The sequence below is a fragment of the Chanodichthys erythropterus genome, chromosome 22 (assembly GCF_024489055.1).
Source record: "Chanodichthys erythropterus isolate Z2021 chromosome 22, ASM2448905v1, whole genome shotgun sequence".
Taxonomy (NCBI): domain Eukaryota; kingdom Metazoa; phylum Chordata; class Actinopteri; order Cypriniformes; family Xenocyprididae; genus Chanodichthys; species Chanodichthys erythropterus.
The window spans coordinates 27,128,675-27,150,330 of NC_090242.1; the positions used below are offsets into that span (position 1 = coordinate 27,128,675).

The 21,656-nt window shown below is 37.4% G+C and overlaps 2 protein-coding genes across 9 annotated transcripts; one reads left to right on the forward strand and one right to left on the reverse strand.

The window, feature by feature from the left end:
* The first annotated feature begins 844 nt into the window (after positions 1 to 844).
* ecscr (endothelial cell surface expressed chemotaxis and apoptosis regulator) lies at positions 845 to 15,434 on the forward strand. 8 transcript variants are annotated; one of them, XM_067376190.1, is made up of 10 exons: positions 845 to 1,136; positions 1,747 to 1,821; positions 7,160 to 7,249; positions 7,344 to 7,388; positions 8,794 to 8,916; positions 13,304 to 13,420; positions 13,494 to 13,592; positions 13,686 to 13,719; positions 14,263 to 14,333; positions 14,759 to 15,424. In XM_067376190.1, the coding sequence occupies exons 1-10, from the start codon at positions 1,076 to 1,078 to the stop codon at positions 14,857 to 14,859; spliced, it is 816 nt and encodes a 271-aa protein (XP_067232291.1). In that variant the 5' UTR covers positions 845 to 1,075; the 3' UTR covers positions 14,860 to 15,424. The 8 variants fall into 8 exon arrangements, with proteins under 8 accessions (XP_067232291.1, XP_067232294.1, XP_067232296.1 ...); XM_067376193.1 differs by lacking the exon at positions 7,344 to 7,388 and having other exon boundaries at positions 14,759 to 15,420; XM_067376188.1 differs by lacking the exons at positions 845 to 1,136; positions 1,747 to 1,821 and adding an exon at positions 6,081 to 6,685 and having other exon boundaries at positions 14,759 to 15,434.
* A 354-nt stretch (positions 15,435 to 15,788) lies between these two features.
* LOC137012280 (uncharacterized) lies at positions 15,789 to 19,120 on the reverse strand. Its single transcript, XM_067375411.1, has 8 exons — positions 18,775 to 19,120; positions 18,297 to 18,512; positions 17,827 to 17,972; positions 17,291 to 17,669; positions 16,870 to 17,046; positions 16,612 to 16,707; positions 16,503 to 16,557; positions 15,789 to 16,392 (listed from the first exon to the last, which is right to left on the reverse strand). Exons 1-8 carry the CDS (start codon positions 19,118 to 19,120, stop codon positions 15,789 to 15,791), a joined length of 2,019 nt encoding a protein of 672 aa, XP_067231512.1.
* Positions 19,121 to 21,656: the final 2,536 nt, after the last annotated feature.

Genomic DNA, 21,656 nt, shown 5'->3' on the forward strand with positions numbered 1-21,656 from the left:
TCAAGAATGAAAATGTCATTTTAGATGTAATATTAAAGGGTTAGTTCACCTAAAAATTAAAATAATTTCAGTAATACTCACCCTCATGTCGTTCTACACCCACAAGACCTTCGCTCATCTTAAGAACAGAAATTAAGATATTTTTGACAAAATCCGATGGCTCAGTGAGGCCTGCATTGCCAGCAATGTTACTGTCACTTTTCAACAATATCTAGTGACAGGCAATTTCAAAACACTACTTCGAATCAGTGGTTCAGAGCGCCAAAGTCATGTGATATCAGTAAATGAGGCTTCGTTTACGTGATCCGAACCACTGATTCGAAACAAAAGTTTCGTAAAGCTTCAAAGCAGTGTTTTGAAATCAGCCATCACTAGATATTGTTGAAAAGTTATTTAGTGTTTTTTTTTTTATATATATAATATTAAGATAGAACCACTGTACTCACATGAACTGTTTTAAATATGTCTTTAGTACCTTTATGGACCTTGAGAGGTTCAGTAACATTGCTGGCAATAGAGGCCTCACTAAGCCATCAGAATTCATCAAAAAATATCTTAATTTGTGTTCCAAAGAGGAGCGAAGGTCTTACGGGTGTGGAACGGCATGAGGGTGAGTAATAAATGACATTATTTTCTTTTTTGGATGAACTAACCCTTTAATGTTAAGAAATGCAAAAACCATAATATGCATAATGTTTATCTGCTAAGTTTCAAATGCTCAATCAATGAGAGCTTTTTTCCATGAGTTCATTCCACCTGTTTCCTGCTATTCTTCCACAGGAAACTTCCACAGTCACTGAGACCAGAGCTCAGTGCCCACTGACACACACCCATACATACGCTTCTCAGTAGGGCTTTGTAGTACTATGTGCTCTCCCTCATGTGTTCTTATTATACACAACAGGAAATACTGCTACATACTGGTTCAGCCAAAATCACTTGCCCAAGAACATTTCCGTTGCGTTTTTCTGCTTTGTCGTTTTAATACACATTTAATTTTCGTAATTATACATACGGGATACATACGGCTGGTTCCGTGTAGACGGATGACAGTAAAACCCATCTGGATTGAGCAATGGAGCTGCTTCTCTTTCTTCTCATTCTTACGATTGCGTCTTCATCCGTCATCTCAGCAGGTAAGTCAGTCAGAAGACAATTTAAATGTGTGGGTGTGTGTTACTTACTAAGTAAAATAAAGTATTTTCAGATTTAAAGAAAAATTGCTTATATCTTGCTAGTGGCCAAACTATGATCATGAGTTGTCTATATTAAGTTGAAATAGTGACTGACCTAGTACAGTGACCCCCAAAAGCATTTAGGCAAAATCTAACTTTAGTGTTCAAAATCTTTTTATTGCCATTTTATATACAGTCAAACCCAAATTTATTCAGAAACCTTGAACATTTCATTCATTAATACAGTTTATTCACTATAGTTTAAAAAAAATGGTTAAACTGTGTCAGAAAAAATAATCTTAATTATGTCAGATAACACTTAAGCAAACATGGTCAGGTCAAAGTGTCTGAATAATTTTTGGTTCCAAATTTTTATCATTTTTACTGATAGTGCACTGTATGAAGAATTTTTGGGTATAATATGTCACAGTTTATTTTGCCATCCTCACTTAAATAAATGAACTATAGTGTCCTGCACCGACTAGTACAAATATATCAAAAATGTCTGAATAATTTTTGGTTTGACTGTATAACTATTTTAAAATGTATGTTTTCCATGGGACCTGCACAGGAAATGACACAAACCTCACAAGTACGGCCCTTCCAGATACAACTTTATCTCCATTGTCTGTTGATTCAAAAACAGGTGGGTTATATTGTCTATAAATCTCAGTAACAACATTTTCAATCTAAACAAGAATTTACCATATTAAAGATGTTTGAACATATTAAACAATTACAAGTCATCATTGTACCATTGTTTAGATAATAGTCATAGGTTAATGTTGTGGCAAAACAATCAACTCCTCCGACTCTACTGGTTAAGAGTTATTTCTTGCAAGAAAGGTCAGACAGGTCATACAGAAACATAAGTAGCTGCAGAGTGTAAGACCAAGAACGAAAGCTTCCCCTCACTTTTATATCTCTAACCTCCGAGGCCGAAGCCTCTGTCCTTTTACCATATTAGGAACATCTCTTAGTGGCTGTAACTTTCCACACATTGTTAGCACAGACATGTTTTTAACATACATCTTGCATTTCCCTATACCATATCTTTCTCTTACTATTTCTGACATCTATGTTAACACTATGTTAAACACTACCACTTAAGCCAACATCATACCATGTTCCATAAGGATCATATTTCACAAGAATACAGATAAAAAGCATATGAAGAAATTAAAAGTTCCACAACAATTCCCTCTTCTTATCATTCATTGATAACTAATGATTACTTCTACTTCATTTCACATCACACTCTTAAGTTTGTGAAGAAAATTTGAAAATGCTTAAGGCTTTTTCTGTGGGGATAAGACCCTGTGTTTTCGCAAGCTAAATAGGATAGATAAAGAATGGGCTTTACCATGAAGTCAAATACCTCGGTCACATTTTACTATCACATTCTTTGAGGATTAACCACTAATCATCCATATTCATCTTAATGTATCTTATACAGTAAATTTAAGTTCTTATGTCACATTTATGCAATTTTCCATAATTACTTAAACTTATTGATCCAGAGAGTAATTCAAATCAATATCATAAATGACAAAAGTGGTCATAATTACCATTAGTAGACAGAGCTGGATAAACAATCCACTTAAAGCTTGTCCCATGTTCTGTATCGTCTTTTCATCAGATTCAATCCAAATATCTGCTTCTCCAAATTTCTCATTTCACTTAACCCATCTGTAACGATAAAACACTCTTTCACACTAGTTAATGACTTATACACTCTCTATGGATTTTCCCCAAACTAACACATACTGTACAAAACATAAATTCCAGTCACTCTCACACTCACTCACACTAGACACACATGACTATAAACTGCTCACTTTCAAAGTTGCTTTGGTGTTAAATCTAAAAGCATATTTTTAAAACTTCCCATTTTTCTGTAGATCTTTACTTAGTTTTTTACATGATCTTTTATTCAGTCTCAAAACATCTCTGTTAACTATAATTATTTTTCACAAAAGTCAGCTGGGTTGTTTTGGTTCTAGTCTCATTGCTTTGTTTTGTTTAAACTTTATCAGACTGATAACAGACAGACAGAGTGTCCTTGCCTCTACCCCAGCCGTCTCTCTCTCTCTTCACAAATAATCACTTCAGCAGCCTCTTAAGACTGTAACTTAGACTGAATTTAACATCAAATTACTATACATAACCCTTGGTCAAATGTAAATGTTTTCACTTTCAAATAAAGAAAACCTTACCACCATCTAAAATATGAAATGCCAGTTGCCATTTTTGAGGGTCTCTTTAGTTTAAATGCTGAATGCACTTAACTTTCTCTTGAAAATGCAAAATCAGTCTTCATCTTTACCACCACCATTGCCTTGGAATTATCCTCTGCCATGTCTAATGACCTGCAGAAGTAAAAACTATGATAGAGACACATTAGTTCAAAATCACACAGCCTCATGAATTCAGGGATTCATCATAATGATGGCTGTAACTTTCCACACATTGTTAGCACAGACATGTTTTTAACATACATCTTGCATTTCCCCATACCATATCTTTCTCTTTCTATTTCTGACATCTATGTTAACACTACTACTTAAGCCAACATCATACCATGTTCCATAAGCATCATATTTCACAAGAATACAGATAAAAAGCATATGAAAAATTAAAATTTCCACACAATGTTCAATAACATGCTTTCTAAATGTATCTGTGATGTTACTTCATATGAACCTATTACATATTAAGCGCAAGATGTCATTATTCCTTCAGCAGTGCTGGGTAGATTACTTACAAATTGTAATAAGTTACCGATTTCAAATTACATGATAAAAATTGTAGTAATGTTACATTACACATCTAAGGTAATATAATCTGATTACTTTTGACCTAACTCATTTATCACATTGATTTGAATCGGGTAATCTTGTACCATATTGATATAAAAATACAAAAAGAAAGAAAATATATTAAATTCTTTGTTATCAACAACATGAAGTGCATTAAATACTACATTACATCAGGGTTTCCAGGACTGGATTTTAAAGTGTTTGAAAGACAAAGCCTTCGAGAGACTGTAATATGTGGTTAAATGACTCACTGGGTGATAATTTAAATAATAATTAATTTGTTCATCAGGAGTTCATTGTAATATGTTATGTTGCGCTGTTGAGAAAACAGGTCTGTGTGTGCACTTTCACAAAACCGGAAAAGCTTCTAAACATATATAAGCATCATGGGTTGCTAAATAGATTTAGATAAATGTAGATAAAGTTTGCAAAGACAAAGAATACTAGGAATAGACTTTAATCACACAGGAGAAAACTATTACCAAACAAGAACGGACATATGACTGGTGAGAACTCAGGGCTTAAATAGGGCCCATGGCGGTGTTGGCAGTTTGGGTGCCAGGGAGGCGCCAGCTGTTCAGTGATGCAGGGAGGATTGGCCTCCATGGCCTTGCCATGGGAGCTTGGCTCGGTCACTATGGCCAGGGACGTATAGCCAGGGGCTGAGCCCACTCTGGAGTGAACTCAGGGGCTGAAGCGGACTCTGGAGTGGGCTCAGGGGCTGGAGCGAACTCAGGGGCTGGAGCGGACTCTGGAGCAGGTTCAGGGGCTGGAGACTGGAGCAGGCTCAGGGACTTAGCGAACTCTGGAGCAGGCTCAGGGGCTGGAGCGGATGTGTGTGTGGCCCAGACACACACTGCCAGGGCCATTGTGGACAGTGCAGTGCTCCCTGGGCTGAGCTCTGGGGCTGAAGCAGACACTGGAGAGCATTCTGGAGCGGACTCTGGAGAACATACTGGAGCGGACTCTGGAGAACATACTGGAGCGGACTCTGGAGAACATACTGGAGCGGACTCTGGAGAACATACTGGAGCGGACTCTGGAGAACATACTGGAGCGGACTCTGGAGAACATACTGGAGCGGACTCTGGAGAACATACTGGAACGGACTCTGGAGAACATACTGGAGCGGACTCTGGAGAACATACTGGAGCGGACTCTGGAGAGCATACTGGAGCGGACTCTGGAGAGCATACTGGAGCGGACTCTGGAGAGCATACTGGAGCGGACTCTGGAGAGCATACTGGAGCGGACTCTGGAGAGCATACTGGAGCGGACTCTGGAGAGCATACTGGAGCGGACTCTGGAGTACATACTGAAGCGGACTCTGGAGAACATACTGGAGCGGACTCTGGAGAACATACTGGAGCGGACTCTGGAGAACATACTGGAGCGGACTCTGGAGAACATACTGGAGCGGACTCTGGAGAACATACTGGAGCGGACTCTGGAGAACATACTGGAGCGGACTCTGGAGAACATACTGGAGCGGACTCTGGAGTACATACTGGAGCGGACTCTGGAGAGCATACTGGAGCGGACTCTGGAGAGCATACTGGAGCGGACTCTGGAGAACATACTGGAGCGGACTCTGGAGAACATACTGGAGCGGAGTCTGGAGAACATACTGGAGCGGACTCTGGAAAACATACTGAAGCGGAGTCTGGAGAACATACTGGAGTGGAGTCTGGAGAACATACTGGAGCGGACTCTGGAAAACATACTGAAGCGGAGTCTGGAGAACATACTGGAGTGGAGTCTGGAGAACATACTGGAGCGGACTCTGGAAAACATACTGAAGCGGAGTCTGGAGAACATACTGGAGTGGAGTTATCTCAAAAATGTTTATCCTTAAATGAGGAGAAATCTGAAGTAATTGTTTTTGGCCCTTCAAAAATATGAAAGCATTTAATTTTGATGTGGGATCCCTAGCGGCTTTTATGTCTTCACAGGTACGGAATCTGGGTGTTATTTTAGATGATTCAATAAAATTTAATAAAAAAATTTCCACTGTAACTGGGTCCAGTTTTCATCAGCTCCGTATACTTGCAAAAATTAAACATTTCCTCACTGATAAGACTCTGGAGATGGCGGTGCATGCTTTTATTACGTCACGTCTCGATTACTGTAACTCATTATACTGTGGCATTTTGCCCATCTTCAACTGGTCCAAAATGCTGCCTCTAGATTTCTTTTAAAAAAGAAAAAAAGGGATCACACTATTCCGCTTTTAAAGGCCCTTCATTGGTTGCCTGTTCAATTTAGAATACATTTTAAAATCTTATTATTTGTTTTTAAATCTTTACACAATCAAGCACCTGGCTACCTATTTGAATTGCTGCATCAGTACATCCCCTCGAGAAGCCTAAGATCTGGTGACTCTTCTAAAAACCCATCTGTTTTCATTGGCCCAATAGGTTTTATATTTCTGCCTATTATGTTTTCTATTTGTGTTTTATTATTTTTTTCTGGTTCTTTTTTAGTCTGTTTCATGTGATCTTACTACTCTTATGATGCTGTTTCTTTTGTGAAGCACTTTGCTTTTTTAAATGTGCTTTATAAATAAAGTAAACTTGAAACTTGAGTCTGGAGAACATACTGAACAGGACTCTGGAGTGGACTTAGGGGCTGGAGCCGAGACTGGAGTGGACTCAGAGGCTAGAGCGGATGTATGTGTGGGCCAGATAAAAGGTTAAAAAAAAAAGATTTAAAAAGTATAGTAGAGAGAATCAATGAATTATACATAAAAACTGCCATTGTGAGAATAACATGTACTAATCATGTAATCAATAAAAAAAAACTAGTCTGATTGTATTTTAAAACATAATATAATCTAATTACAAGTACTTATTTTTTGGAATCTGATTATCTAATCCAGATTACATGTAATCAGTTACTACCCATCACTGTCCTTCAGCATGTATAGTAATTTATAAAATATACAAATAAAATTGCTTATATATATATTGGGCATAAAAGTCCCTATATTTCAGACCATTGCTCTGTTCTGTTTATTTCCAGGATTAAATAAAATGTTGAATCCCAGATTTTCATTATGGTCTCAGATTTGGGCTCAGACCCTTTTGTATATTCTCAGTTTGCTTGTAAATGATACTCATCGCTATCTTGATTTAAATATATCAGTCTTAAATTTTATTTCAACAGTCCAAACAGAAAAAACTCAACATAAGGATGTCATGACCACCTCAACAACCGTGAGCACTACCACAGCTCCTTTATCTTCCAGATACTCAGGTAAGGCACAAATATGACTTTAGATGATGTAAATATACTGTATAGCAGCACTGCTCATTCAGCTCATTCAGTACCTGTACCACTGTTTCTCCAGGCAGTACTGATGGATCCAGCCTCTCTTCTTCAAATAGCACACCAGGTCCTAATTATTAACTGCTTGTAATTAGAATATTCACCATGGGAGAAGATTTTGACTTTTCATGGTTGTTTGTAATCTTGCTTATCTACTATTGTAGTTCTTTCTGTGAACTGTGAGGTTATCACAAGAAATTTTATGAAGTACGTATTCACAGTTTTAGGGAGTAACTTACAGTACATGTAAGGAGTTACGTAATTTAATTACAAAATAAATGTAACTGTAATCTGTTATGGTTACTGAGAAAAAAAAGTGTAATTAAATTAGTTACTTATGAAAATGTTAACAATAACAAAGGGGGGTTACATCTGACTGAATATTTTCTGTAATAAGATAGGATATGTCGAATAATATTAATTTGTATAATTGATTTATTTCCCAAATTGCAAAAAAAAAAAAAAAAATTCTGTCATAGCGATGCAAAGATTTGGTTTCAAAAACAGCATCATAGCTATCAAACTATTTCTTGTTATGATTTTAAATCTGTATTTAAGCTCAGAACGATCTCAAAGTAAAAAGAGGTGCTAAAGTCTGATTTTGTGGTGGCTGTGCTTTATAATTAAATTATTATAATCTTAATTCAAGTGATGGAGGATTTTTAAAGTCTGAGTGTCTCAGTGTTGAGTATTACTATAAGGTTAACCCTGCCTGGTTTAAATGTTTGAAAATGATTAACAGTTAAAATCATTTGTTAGAAATTTAGAAAAGTAATCAGTTACATTACTGTAATAAAGTAACTGAAATAATTACAATACTTATTACATTTTAAATAGGGTAACTTGTAATCTGTAACCTATCTGTAAAACTCATCTTTTCTCTCACGCTTTTGGTATATAATGTAGGTATTTGAGTGTAATTATATATGTGTATGTTCATGCATGTATATGTATGTCTGTATATGTGTATATGGGGTGTATTTATGTGTGCATGTATGCGTATATCATTTATGTCTCATGTACGTGTGTGTATGTGCAAATATCTATATATATATATAATGTAGGTGTATATGTATGTGTGTATACATATGGATGTATATATTTGTGGATATGTGTGTGTATATAACGTCCATATTTCTCTGCCTTCTGTTTCTTTGTCTTTTAACTGTTTCTTTTATATTTTATGTACACTTCTCTTCTAATTGTTGTACAGCACTTTGGTCGTCCTGGCCGTTTTTAAACGTGCTTTAGAAATAAACCAAACTTGAACTTGAACTATTACATTTCCAAAGTAATATTCCCAACACTGCTAACGTGTACCTTTGAGGTACTATACTATACTGTTGTATACTGTTTAGAAAGGAAAATTTAAAAAATATTGGTATCAGACTCTTCTGTGTATTCTCAGTTTGCTTGTAAATGATATTCATCCCTATCTTGATTTAAATATATCAGTCTTAATTTTATTTCAGAAGTCCAAACAGGAAAAACTGAGTCTTTTACTGTTTCATCTCAACATGAGGATGTCATGATGACCAACCACACCTCAACAACCGTGAGCACAACCACAGCTCCTTTATCTTCCAGACACTCAGGTAAGGCACAAATATAACTTCAGATGATGTAAATATACTGTATAGTTTGCACATAGCAGCACTGCTCATTCAGCTCAAGCGTTGTACCTGTAACGTTACCACTGTTTCTCCAGGCGGTACTCATGGATCCAGCCTCTCTTCTTTCAAATAGCACACCAGGTAGCAATTATTAAATGGTTAGTTCACCCAAAAATGAAAATTCTGTAATTTATTACTCACTCTCATGTCATTCCACACCCGTAAGACCTTCGTTAATCTTCAGAACACAAATTAATATATTTTTGTTTAAATCCGATAGCTCCGTGAGGCCTAACGTTACATAGGGAGCAATGTCACTTCCTCTGTCAAGATCCATAAAGGTACTAAAAACATATTTAAATCAGTTCATGTGAGTACAGTGGCTCAATATTAATATTATAAGGCGACGAGAATACTTTTGGTGCGGCAAAAAAAACAAAATAACGACTTATTTAGTGATGGACGATTTCAAAACACTGCTTCAGAAAGCATCGGATCATTGTGAATCTGTGTGTCGAATCTGCTGAAGTCACGTGATTTCAGCAGTTTGGCGGTTTGACCCGCGATCCGATTCATGATTCGATACACTGATTCATTTATGCTCCGAATCTTCATGAAGCAGTGTTTTGAAATCGGCCATCACTAATTAAGTAGTTATTTTGTTTTTTTTCCGCACCAAAAGTATCGCCGCTTTATAATATTAATATTGAACCACTCTACTCACATGAACTGATTTAAATATGTTTTTAGTACATATATGGATCTTGACAGAGGAAGTGACATCCCTACGGAGGCCTCACTGAGCCATCGGATTTAAACAAAAATATATTAATTTGTGTTCTGAAGATTAACGAAGGTCTTACGGGTGTGAAACGACATGAGGGTAAGTAATAAATGACAGAATTTTCATTTTTGGGTGAACTAAAGGCATCTTTACACAGAAAAAGCGGCAGAGACCAACTCTGAAGCGGCATAATACCACAAAAATGTGCATTTACACAGAACGTTTAATGCTGTTCTGAAGCGGCATAAACGCATTTACACAGGAATTAAAATCGCGGGAAACAATGCTTTGAACATAAGTATTTCAAAACTAAGAGTTTTAACAAAATTAATTTAAAAAAAAATAAATAATAAACAATGAAATATAACTCGAAATAAAAAAAAAATACGAACATTTAAAGTAACAAGTTAGTAAACTGCGTGCTATATCTCACGCTTTGATGTTTGTCATAATAAAAATTGAACGATGCAACAAAAAAATTATTCGTTATTACACCGGGTAGTTCACAACAGGATTAAAAGAGGTCGAACATTTTTTTTTTTTTTTTTTTTCAAAGAGACAGAAACAACAAATGATGCTAGCATTTGCGTGTATCAGGCAGCAGCAGATCACCAGACAGACCGTCGTGTGTGGGTGTAATATCGTCCTCAAGGAGATGATTTTTGGAATATAATATAACAGTACACAATCAAAGTGACGCCGATTGTGTTAAGCATTTACCTTATCTGAGAGAAATGTAGCAGCGCGTTGATCTGACAGTCTCTTAATAGGAAGATTACAAACGGCGAAAGCCAATTGATGACACACGACGATTCTCTGCTGTTATTTTGGTGGTTTGCTTCACGATGTGAGTACAGGACTCTTTTACTTTAATGCCCCTTGTTCAGGGGCGTAAATCGCGGGGGGGAGGGGGGGCACATGACCCCCCCTATCTGAGTGCTGTCCCCCCCAAAAAAATATAATTAAATACCACTCTAAGTATTGTAAATAAATTATATATATTTAAAATAATTGTGTAAGAAGTAAAGCAATACAAACGCAAACAGGCGTTTTAAGTTTAGAAACATTTTGAGTCACCCCTCCCTTGCCTCACAGTGGTTTGGTCCACCGCGCACGTCACACTCGTGCGTGTAGAAATCCGGCGGCGCCGGCGGGAGAGAAGACAGACGGTTGTTGAGAGGAGCTCTAGTAAGTCGGCTGTTAAGGCTATTTTATTCAAAAACATCGGATGAAGTGGTTATTTTTGCTTTAATGCTGACGACGCTGAGTAATTAGTCATAACAAAAAAAGCAAGATGATAACATTTTTTTTTTTCCCGTGAGTCCGCTATTTTAGCAATTATAATGTTACCTAGCGTGTTTGGTAGCTTGTTTACAATAGCTTGTTGGATACTATGTCACCCACACCAACAACAATTAACAAGGCTAGAAGATTTACTGTTGTGTGTTGGGTTTTGCTCAAAGTATATTCATCGTATTTTGGTGACTTGGTTGTAAAAAACTTAAAAAATATTCCAATAAATAAATGATTTTGAATATTTTGGTCAATTTAGTAAGTTTTTTTTTAATTGAACCAAAGAGAAACATTGAGCATAATGGCAGTCTACATGCTACACTAATAATAGTAGTAAGGTTTTCTTCTGTGTAACATTACGTTACATATATCCAGTGGTTAAATTTCAGGCTTTCGAGGAGTGCACATGAGTATGCAAAGCCTACAAAATCTTATCAATTGACAAACCAAAAATAAGTCGACAGAGCCCTCTGCTATGAACACTAAAATGCAGATCAAAATCATTCTAGATGTTGGCAGTGTGCAAAGCTACATCTGATAACAAAATCTTTCTGTAGGCCTAAAGGAGAGCATATCAATACAAAATACAGGGTATTGTCCTTTGGACAAGTAAATTGGTCACTTGTCCGACCAAAAAAGTTGTCTGGAAAAAATTGGATTTTTTTTGGTGTAAATATAATTTATTCTGAAGCTATATTCTCAACAGTGTTCCGTCATATTTATATCTGCATATTTGTGATATTTACCCCAAGGGCATTTTTTCCCCTAATCTTATTTCATTTTTTTTTTTTTTACATTTGATCAATAAATTCAATAAGAAAAATAAAGCAGGACTGTTATGAATCAAATTAAATAATTTACACTGAAAAATTACAACTGCATTAAATAATGTTATGATATTCTTTAAATATTTTTGAATATATAAATAAGAAATGTTGGGAAAATTTAAACATGAAACTGAACTGGTAGTAGGTTGCGGCAAGTGACTGTCCTAGTCATTCATTCAAACGATTTGTTCAAATGGCTGATTCATTCAAGAATGAGGCAGGTGTTTTGGAATAGGCTATTACTGAATCTTTGACTCAACCGATTCGTTCAAAACGCTGAATCATTCATTAATAAAATATTTATTAATATTTATATTATCCATTATCAATCGCCACTTACACTAAATGTAATAGAATCATGCTTGCATTTTGGTGATTCCCTAACTTTTTGTTATTGATTTTTTAATCAGGACAAGTAAAGCTCTCTTTCTCTTGCCCCTTCAAAAAATTAATTGTTAATGTCGAGCCCTGATAAGCCTATGTCCCGGGGCTCAGCCCCAGACGGCCCCGGCTCAATTTAACCCCTGCATATATCCTTTATAAGTAAAATTGTGGCTGTATTATTTGTGTCCCCTTCAAAAATTGCTCTTGAGAAATTTTATGTTTATTGTCCCCCCCTACTGTCCGATGAAATTTACGCCCCTGCCCTTGTTGGAAGACATTATTTTTATTATTTGCCCTAAGTTATATGTTTCGTTTCATGCTTCTTGAAACTCGCGCCGCCTGAGCTGACTGGAATGCTTTTGGTTGTCATGGCAATGACGTAGTTTAGAGTGGCTATATTTCGCGTTCATTTACACTGAACCAGAACAGAATCAGACTCGCCTTTGATACTAGGGGCTGAGGTGGGTCAGACCCGGCGTATTTTAGGTCTTCTTTAACACGGCATTGCGTCTTTACACTGAATTCTGAGCAGGTACAGACCCGCTTCAGAACAGCCATAAATCGGCTGTGTAAAGATGCCTTAACCCTTTAACTGCTTTTAATTAAAATATTTAGAACATGGGAGAAGATTTTGACTTTTCATGGTTGTTTGTAATCTTGCTTATCTACTAATAAAGTTATTTTTGTGAACTAAAGTTACTTTTGAATTTTCTCTGAACATTCTGAAACAATTAAGTTAATAACATTTAAATGTTAGATGAACATCTAATTTATGTGCATATATTTTGAGAACATTATTCAAGACCAGATAACTTTGAATGTTTGTTCATTATTACTTCGAGAGAATCTTACCAGAACGTTAGCCAAAGTAGCCATATTCTGTTAGCTGGATGGTTGAATCCCTGGGTTCAAAATCAGTGGAAGTGGATGACAGTGTACTGTATATTTAAAATGTAGGCCTGTGGAGGAAAAAAAGATTGTATCCTTATCTGAGCTGTATGTTGAACAATTGGTCATATTGTACAGTAAAGTCAAGCATTTTTCATTTTAGACAACATTAAACAATTATTTCTATGTGCAGTTGGTGCTTATGAACGTCCCATGACTTCAACAACAGTTATTTCAAACATCAACATGCCAGAAATGACGGCAACACCTTCACAAGCACCAGACAGCAGTCTCACTTTGCTTGCCTTTGGTAGGTTTTATACTGATACTCTCATTACGCACATTATTTCCTGTGCTAAAATATTTCCTGTCTGCAATTACAGGTGTGATGAGCCTTATACTCATTTTAATTGTTGTCATGGTGATCTTGGTGACCGCTATCAATATCAGAGGACGGTGTAAAGATACCAGGCAGCACAAGGGTGGGTTTCTCTCTCATTCTGTCAGTCTAAAGATTACTTTTCAAAGCATACATGGCTACGAGCTTAAAAACAGTTTTGTTTTGTTTTGAATAGGTATTAAAAGCTATGACTCTGTGGTATTGGACAGGTGAGGACAAACCAACACACAAATACAAAGTTCTGTCATGTAACTCTACAGTAGATGGCACAGGCTAATAGGTCCTTAACTCAACCTGCTTGCAATCACATCATTCTCTAAGGGCACAGCTGATTGGCTACTGATACATCAAGAACCAATGAGCTTGTTGCTCAACCTTCAAATACTTGGTTAGCATTTGCTGTAGCAGTTGCAGTGCGCTTTCAGAAACCCTCCACCTTCCCCAGCTCCACCTGTTTAGATCTTCTACGGGTAATTCCTGCATGCTATTTTGTACAGCAGAAAGCATGTTTGTCTTGCTCACAGCAGCATGTTGTGTGTATTGGCAGTAGCAAGTCCTGTGCTTGCTCTGCAGCAACAGCCAGACACTCCAAGAGTTGTCATGACAGAACTGTGAATGTGCAATTATCATCATTGCTTGTTTTATGTATATAAGAAAAAAGATTAATAAAATATTATATAATATTACGTACTATAGTTAGATAACAGATCAGTTGAAAATACATTTAAGCTACTGTCTCAATTTTGATCAAGCAATGTGAGCAGCAACTGTGAGAAAGAGAGCATCACTCTTGTCTCTGTGAGGACAATAAACACAGAAAACAGTAAGTACATGCATTCCTTTTTTTGTGTGTGTGTGTTTGTGTGTGTGTGACAGATATCGAAAGAATAGCATCCTATTTGACATTATTCTAATATATGAAACCATCAATGATGCACAATGATAACAAAGTTTGGGAGGAACACGATAATCATAATGAGAAGAGGCCTATATATATATATATATATATATATACATAGCTGACTCACCTATGTTCCTCGACAGTTTTCTACATCCCTCTATCACACTTGCCTGGTTGCTATCCTAGCCAGGGATACAGGGGGACTCTGGGTTCAGGCCAAACTTCCAAGCTCGGAACCCTCCCCTTGTACAGCATGCCAAATTCACATACTTTTTAGTCTATCTGATTATTTGTAAGTGTGAACTCGTGAAATGTGCTACTGTAAGGTTCACCTCTCTTCTGTGCAGAAACAGATTCTCCTCAGATGTCTTCAGTTCACAGCACTATAGTGGACAATGAGGACCAAGAGCTTACCAGAGACTTGCTGGGCATCAAAGATGGAGTTTGATTTCACTCATTCATAGTGCATGGAGATTGGAGGCTGCATACTTATTTTAGATATTTATAATGTTGACTGAATGTGAATTAATTTGTCTCTACTGATGGTCAGTGTACAAATCACACATTATGTTTTTTACATGCATTGGTGCACTGCATATAAAAAAATATCATTAGATCTGCCATGCACTCATATATTAAACAAGACTCATTCGTCAATAGTAAATGTCACGTTTTGTGTTTCTCTTCTTTTTTGAGATAAAAAAGTGCATCTAATGTCAAATGTAAGGCAAAAAGTTAGATATTGAATACCTTAGTAATTATAAGGTTTTGAGATAAAAAAAAAAGTTCTATAAAAAATATTGCTGTTTTTGTTTTTTTTGTATATGGCTTTTGTATATCGCAAGTGAATAAATTTGACAATGCCATTTTCAAATTATAGTGTGGACTCAAGAGGTATTTGAAAATGATGCTGCATGTTTAGTCATGTGATGCATATTGTACCTATAGATATCTATGTTTATACTGGTATGTGCCTGCTGTGCTGTTCACTTTCAGTGTTGCTAAAGATAAATGTTACTTTGAGCAACGTTCATATTACATTCCTGGAAAGATGACATCAGAAAAGCTTTCAAAAGGCTGGTTACAATAATAAATGGTGTATCTGACCTTTACTTACCTGGCTCTACTTACCTGAGTTTATTATGTGAATTACCACACTCTTGACTGGTGAAGTGATAAATATAAACCAGCACAACTAGAGGCTCTCTACCTTTCTAATACTGAAGAATATTAGGAATAGTTTATATCCTGATTATCATATTGTTTTCTCAATAAAATAACACATTTTGTGTTTATTTTCACAAACAATGTAGTTTAATGTGGTTGTGAAAGGATCCTCTAATGCTGTGAAGGCAGAAATCTTTTGAACCAGAGCAGCTAGCAGGAACCTCTGTGACCAGGGATGTTGAGAGAGGAGCTCTGGGACTGGAGCCTTAGACACCAGCTCTGACTGAGGCTATGACAGGAAACAGTGGAAGGCCATCGCTGCTTGCCAGTCTTGGCATGAATCTTTGAGGCGAACATGACGGGCATCAGTGTGACCCTGTGGGTCATGTCAGGAACCTCTGGGAAGCTTTGCAACTGAGGCTGCAATGACACAGAGCTGTGGATCCGTAGCAGCCAAGGTGCCAGACGCAACCAAGGCCTGCCAGCCCCGCAAGACGTAAAGGCTGGAGGGATGGAGGGGCCACCAATGCCAGCCCCGCAAGACGCTAAGGATGGAGGGGCCACCCATGCCAGCCCCGCAAGACGCAAAGGCTGGAGGGATGGAGGGGCCACCAGTGCCAGCCCCGCAAGACGCAAAGGCTGGAGGGATGGAGGGGCCACCAATGCCAGACCCGCAAGACGCAAAGGCTGGAGGGATGGAGGGGCCACCAGTGCCAGCCCCGCAAGACGCAAAGGCTGGAGGGATGGAGGGGCCACCCATGCCAGCCCCACAAGACGCAAGGCTGACCCTCTTTTCCATGACCTACAGGGCGACCTGGAACACAATTAGAAATTGTACACATTAGAGAAACAGTTCATAAGGTATAAGAATACAACTTGTCTTCTGTGCAGTGGATGAGGACAGATTTATGACAGTTGCAGCACTTAATGAAAGGCATCGTAAGGAAGCTGATGTCTGTATTCAGATAATCAAACCCAACTAAAAAACAAAACAAATGTCATTATATCTTCAATAATTTAGATTCTCTTAGACTCAGTACCTTGAACCAGTCATGGAAGAGCATCTCCTCCAGATGAAGCCTCTCTTCTGGCTCGCTCTTCAGGCAACCCCGAATAAAACGGCAGCATTCTGTGCAGAAAGATGGAGAGATGTCTGATTATTACCTTCAACTCTACACTTGTTCTGTTAGCTGTAAAACTGGGGGAGATTCCTGCATTATTCATATTTGCTTTCTCTGTTTTGCATGTATAAGAGTTCCATTGTCCTTCTTTGTTGTAATGAAATTCTCACCATCTGAGAAGCCCGGCTGGAACCAGATATCTGCATCCATCAAATTTATATCGCTGCTGTCTGGATAAAGGCTGGTGATCATGGCAAACAGCAGCACTCCCAGCGACCACACCGTTGCCTGCTTCGCATGGTACTCACCCTTCGTGAAGTACTCCGGAGGGCAGTACCTTGCTGTCCCTGGAGGAAAGAGTTTGTCTCATGTCTAAGTTTGCTTTACCGCTGCATGTTTTCTCACTTTACTCTGACTGAAATGGCATTTAATTTTAGTAAACAAAAATAATAGTATGATTGGCTTTTCTTCTTCTGGAAATTTTGTTTAGTGCGTTGTTAAAATCTTGCGATGTCCCGTCTGATTAAGACATGGTGTAACTGGTCACTAGAGTTGAAGTCCCTAACTACATGTGTGAAAGATAAAACATACCACTGTAGGTAAGGTAGGACGAGCTTCTTAGGAGGTCCCCACAGCCAAAATCAATCAATTTAACCTCAAGGGTCTCTGTGTTGACCAGGAGGTTGGGCATCTTGATGTCCCTGTGAAAGACCCCCCGGGAACAGCAGACGGCAGCAGCGTCTATCACCTGCTGCATGAAATGACGCGCCAACTCCTCACTAAAGAGGCCGCCGTGATGCTCCCAAAAACTGTGCATGTCCATACAGGGTATGGGCCGCTCTAAGACCATGATGGTCTGGTTGGGATGGTCCTGCCAGTCTATCAGCTTAATGATGTGGGCACAGCTGGGGCCTTGATTGGCCAAGACTGTCAGGGCCACCTCAAGGGGAACTGGCCTGGGATGGTCAGGCTAAGAGAAAGACAGTTTTCACAATAATTAGATGGAAGTGGTTTCTCAAATGAGGATTTAGCCCAGTCTGATTATCTAGAGAAATATTTTCACTCTGTGATTTACATTAATATAAAATATTATAGAAGAGACAACATAGAGAGTTTAGTCTACTTACAAGGCTGATGTACGGCTCGTTCTCTGTCTTTGCTGTAAATTTCACAGCCACCACAAGGCCATCCTTGCAACGGACCCCTTCAAAGACAGAGCCGAATCCTCCTTCCCCCATCTTCTTGCCGATGGTGTATTTCCAGCAAATGTGGTCTATTACAAGAAAAAATCATTAGTTAATTTCATTTCTGACTATTTAATAAAGCAGTGTCCTGCAGTGCAACTCGTTACTATGTTAACATTGCTTGTAATTTTCATATCATTATTATACCTGTACTATTAATGATCTCACATTACTTGAGAAATGTATGGAATGAATTTGTCACACTGCAGGACTATTTAAGTGAACTGCAAACAAGCTACATGGTGATTAAAAAGTGTATAAAATATACACTTTAAATATACATATATTATATATTACAAAATAACATATTGTAATGTGTGTGTGTTTTATTTCTGTTATGACAGTAAACTCACTCTCGATCCTCATGATCTCATCACAGTCCAGCTGTCTCAGCAGATGTGGTGGACATTCACCCACTGACAGACTGGCTGAACTGTCCTGATCTTGAGGCTGGACGTCCTCCACTCGCTGGTCCTCGGCAGCAGGAGAGACTTCAGGACTACTGGATGGAGGTTCCTGATGATCATTGTCCTCCACAGTACAGATGACATCCTGTAGAGAAGCCTGATCTAAAGAGAGGAATATCAACACTTGTTTTAATCAAATAATATAACTACATAAAATATTGCATTCTTAATTTAGTGGAAACTTTGGTTACTTGACATCTTGAACGATTAAACGTTTTCAAACAATTTTTCATCTATATTAAAGAATTTATCACGTGTCGTGGAAAGTTATTGATCTGCACTTTTATAATGTGCAATTGTAATGTGGCAATTATATTGTGTGTAAATGATTAAGAGACGTTTTGAAGTTCTGCTTGTCATTTACCATCATTGCACCTCCTGGATGGGAGCTCATCAGTGTCCTGGTCCACCTCACCCTGCTCTACATGCTCACCCTGAGCTTCGGTGGATTTGGGGCGAGACAAACAAGAGAAAAAAGAGGCAAACTTTCGAAACCTCCTCTTTTTCTGCTTCTTCTTCTTTGTCCGCTCTCCCCCTCTCTCCTTTCTCTCCTGCCCGCCTATCTCACCGGTACCCACAGGCGTCTCGTCAGGACGAGGATGTTGCTCCGCCTTGTGGTCGGTGGGTGTCAGTGGTGTACAGGGATTTACCCCGTGCACACACTCGCCTCCTCCCTCCGATTTCTCTTTACGAGATAGTCGCTGTCCCATAATCAACACGATAAAACGCTATCAACAACTGCAAACGCACTGTAAACACTGTTGATAACAACTCCTTACTCGCTACAAAGTGAGCAGGTGAGTTTCTCGCTTTTTAGTCCCGCGCGAACGTTCTATTTCCTCTATGATGTTATAAGGGCTTGAGATTCTAAGTAATGTTAATGTTATATAGCCTATATATACAAATATATATTGTATAAAACATACAAAGTAGTTTTTTAAAATGACCCAAAGTTGGTACATGTCTGACAGGCAGAGGAAGCACATTCCATAGCTTAGGGGCTTTGTCCCCATATCCAACAACTTTACAAAATTATGATGTTGGGGTTTAGTCGGGGTTGAAGGACTACATTCACAAACAAATTAGCCCAACTTAAGTTTTGTTGGAAAAACCATTGCTAAAGAAAACAAGTATTCGTGTAATTGAACTTTTTCTCTCCATACCTTATGGTTAGTGAGATTTAGCCCTTGTGACAAATTCATGTGACAACTAACCCCTGGCTCTCCTATATATTTACCAGACTTAGGCTATTTCAGAATCAGCAGAATAAGAGTAGTGAGTTTTAATGTCAAGTATGTGAAAAAGTACAGAGGGATAAGGGTGATAAATAGAATAACACAATACATATATATACATACAGTCCAAAAGTTTGGAACCACTAAGACGTTTCGTCTGCTCATCAAGGCTACATTTATTTAATTAAAAATACACTAAAAAACAGTAATATTGTGAAATATTATTACAATTTAAAATAACTGTGTACTATTTAAATATATTTGACAAAGTAATATATTCCTGTGATGCAAAGCTGAATTTTCAGGATCGTTACTCCAGTTTTCAGTGTCACATGATCCTTCAGATATCATTCTAATATGCTGATTTGCTGCTCAATAAACATTTATGATTATTTTCAATGTTGAAAACAGTTGTGTGCTTTTTTTTTCAGGATTCCTTGATGAATAGAAAGTTCAAAAGAACAGCATTTATCTGAAATACAAAGCTTCTGTAGCATTATACACTACTGTTCAAAAGTTTGGGGTCAGTAAGAATTTTTATTTTTATTTTTCTGAAAAGAATTTAAAGAAATGAATACTTTTATTCAGCAAGGATGCATTAAATCAATCAAAAGTGGCAGTAAAGTGAATTATAATGTTACAAAAGATTAGATTTCAGATAAACACTGTTCTTTTGAACTTTCTATTCATCAAATAATCCTGAAAAAAAATATTGTACACAAATATTTTGTACAATTGTACACATTAAATGTTTCTTGAGCAGCAAATCAGCATATTAGAATGATTTCTGAAGGATCATGTGACAATGAAGACTGGAGTAATGATGCTGAAAATTCAGCCTTGCCATCACAGGAATAAATTACTTTGTGAAATATATTCAAACAGTTATTTTAAATTGTAATAATATTTCACAATATTACTGTTTTTACTGTATTTTTAATTAAATAAATGCAGCCTTGGTGAGCAGACAAAACTTCTTTTAAAAACATAAAAAATCGTACCAATCCCAAACGTTTGAATAGTGTGTGTATGTAGTATATATGTATATACAGTTGTGCTCAAAAGTTTACATACCCATTGCAGAATCTGCAAAATAAGAGGGATAATGCAAAATTTGTGTTATTTTTTATTTAGTACTGTCCTGAATAAGATATTTTGCATAAAAGATACATATAGTCAAAAAATAGCTGAATTTATAAAAAATGACCCGTTCAAAAATGTACCTACCATTGATTCTCAATACTGTGTGTGGTTACCTGATGATCCACGACTGTTTTTATGTTTTGTGATGGTTGTTCATGAGTCTCTTGTTTGTCCTGAGCAGTTAAACTGAGCTCCAGTTCTTGCAAATTCTTCAGTTTTCCAGCATCTTCTGCATATTTGAACCCTTTCCAGCAGTGGCTGTATGATTATGAGATTCATCTTTTCACACTGAGAATGACTGAGGGACTCAAACACAACTATTAAAAAAGGTTCAAACATTCACTGATGCTCCAGAAGGAAACATGATCCATTCAGAGTCGGGGGGTGAAAACTTTTGAATTTGAATATCAAGATATATTTTACTTGATTTGTCTTACGTTAAACATGTGAGTATCTTCTGTAGCTTCCGATAGGCAGTACTAAATGAAAAAAATTAAACATTTAAACAAAATAAGACAAATTTGGACATCTTCAGCTTGTTCAAAAGTTTTCACCCCTCGACTCTGAATGGATCATGTTTTCTTCTGGAGCATCCGTGAATGTTTGAATCTTTTTTTAATAGTTGTGTTTGAGTCCCTCAGTCATTCTCAGTGTGAAAAGACAGATCTCAAAATCATTCAGTCACTGCCGTAAAGGGTTCAAATATGCAAAAAATGCTGGAAAACTTTTTTGAAGAATTTTCAGACCTGAAGAATTTTTCTGAAGAACAGAGATCAGTTTAACTGCTCAGGACAAACAAGAGACTCATGAACCATCACAAAACATAAAAACAGTCATGGATCATCAGGTAACCACACATAGTATTGAG

Bases quoted from the DNA above. Each gene is read 5' to 3' on its own strand.
- ecscr (XM_067376188.1), top strand. From the start codon at position 6,544: ATGTGCTTTATAAATAAAGTAAACTTGAAACTTGAGTCTGGAGAACAT. The intron at 7,250-7,343 runs GTAAGGCACAAA...CTGTTTCTCCAG, and splicing joins TTTATCTTCCAGATACTCAG to GCAGTACTGATGGATCCAGC. The intron at 7,389-8,793 runs GTCCTAATTATT...ATTTTATTTCAG, and splicing joins TTCTTCAAATAGCACACCAG to AAGTCCAAACAGGAAAAACT.
- LOC137012280 (XM_067375411.1), bottom strand. From the start codon at position 19,120: ATGGGACAGCGACTATCTCGTAAAGAGAAATCGGAGGGAGGAGGCGAG. The intron at 16,708-16,869 runs GTGAGAATTTCA...CTTTCTGCACAG, and splicing joins CCAGCCGGGCTTCTCAGATG to AATGCTGCCGTTTTATTCGG. The intron at 16,558-16,611 runs GTCTAAGAGAAT...TTTGTTTTTTAG, and splicing joins TGACTGGTTCAAGGTACTGA to TTGGGTTTGATTATCTGAAT.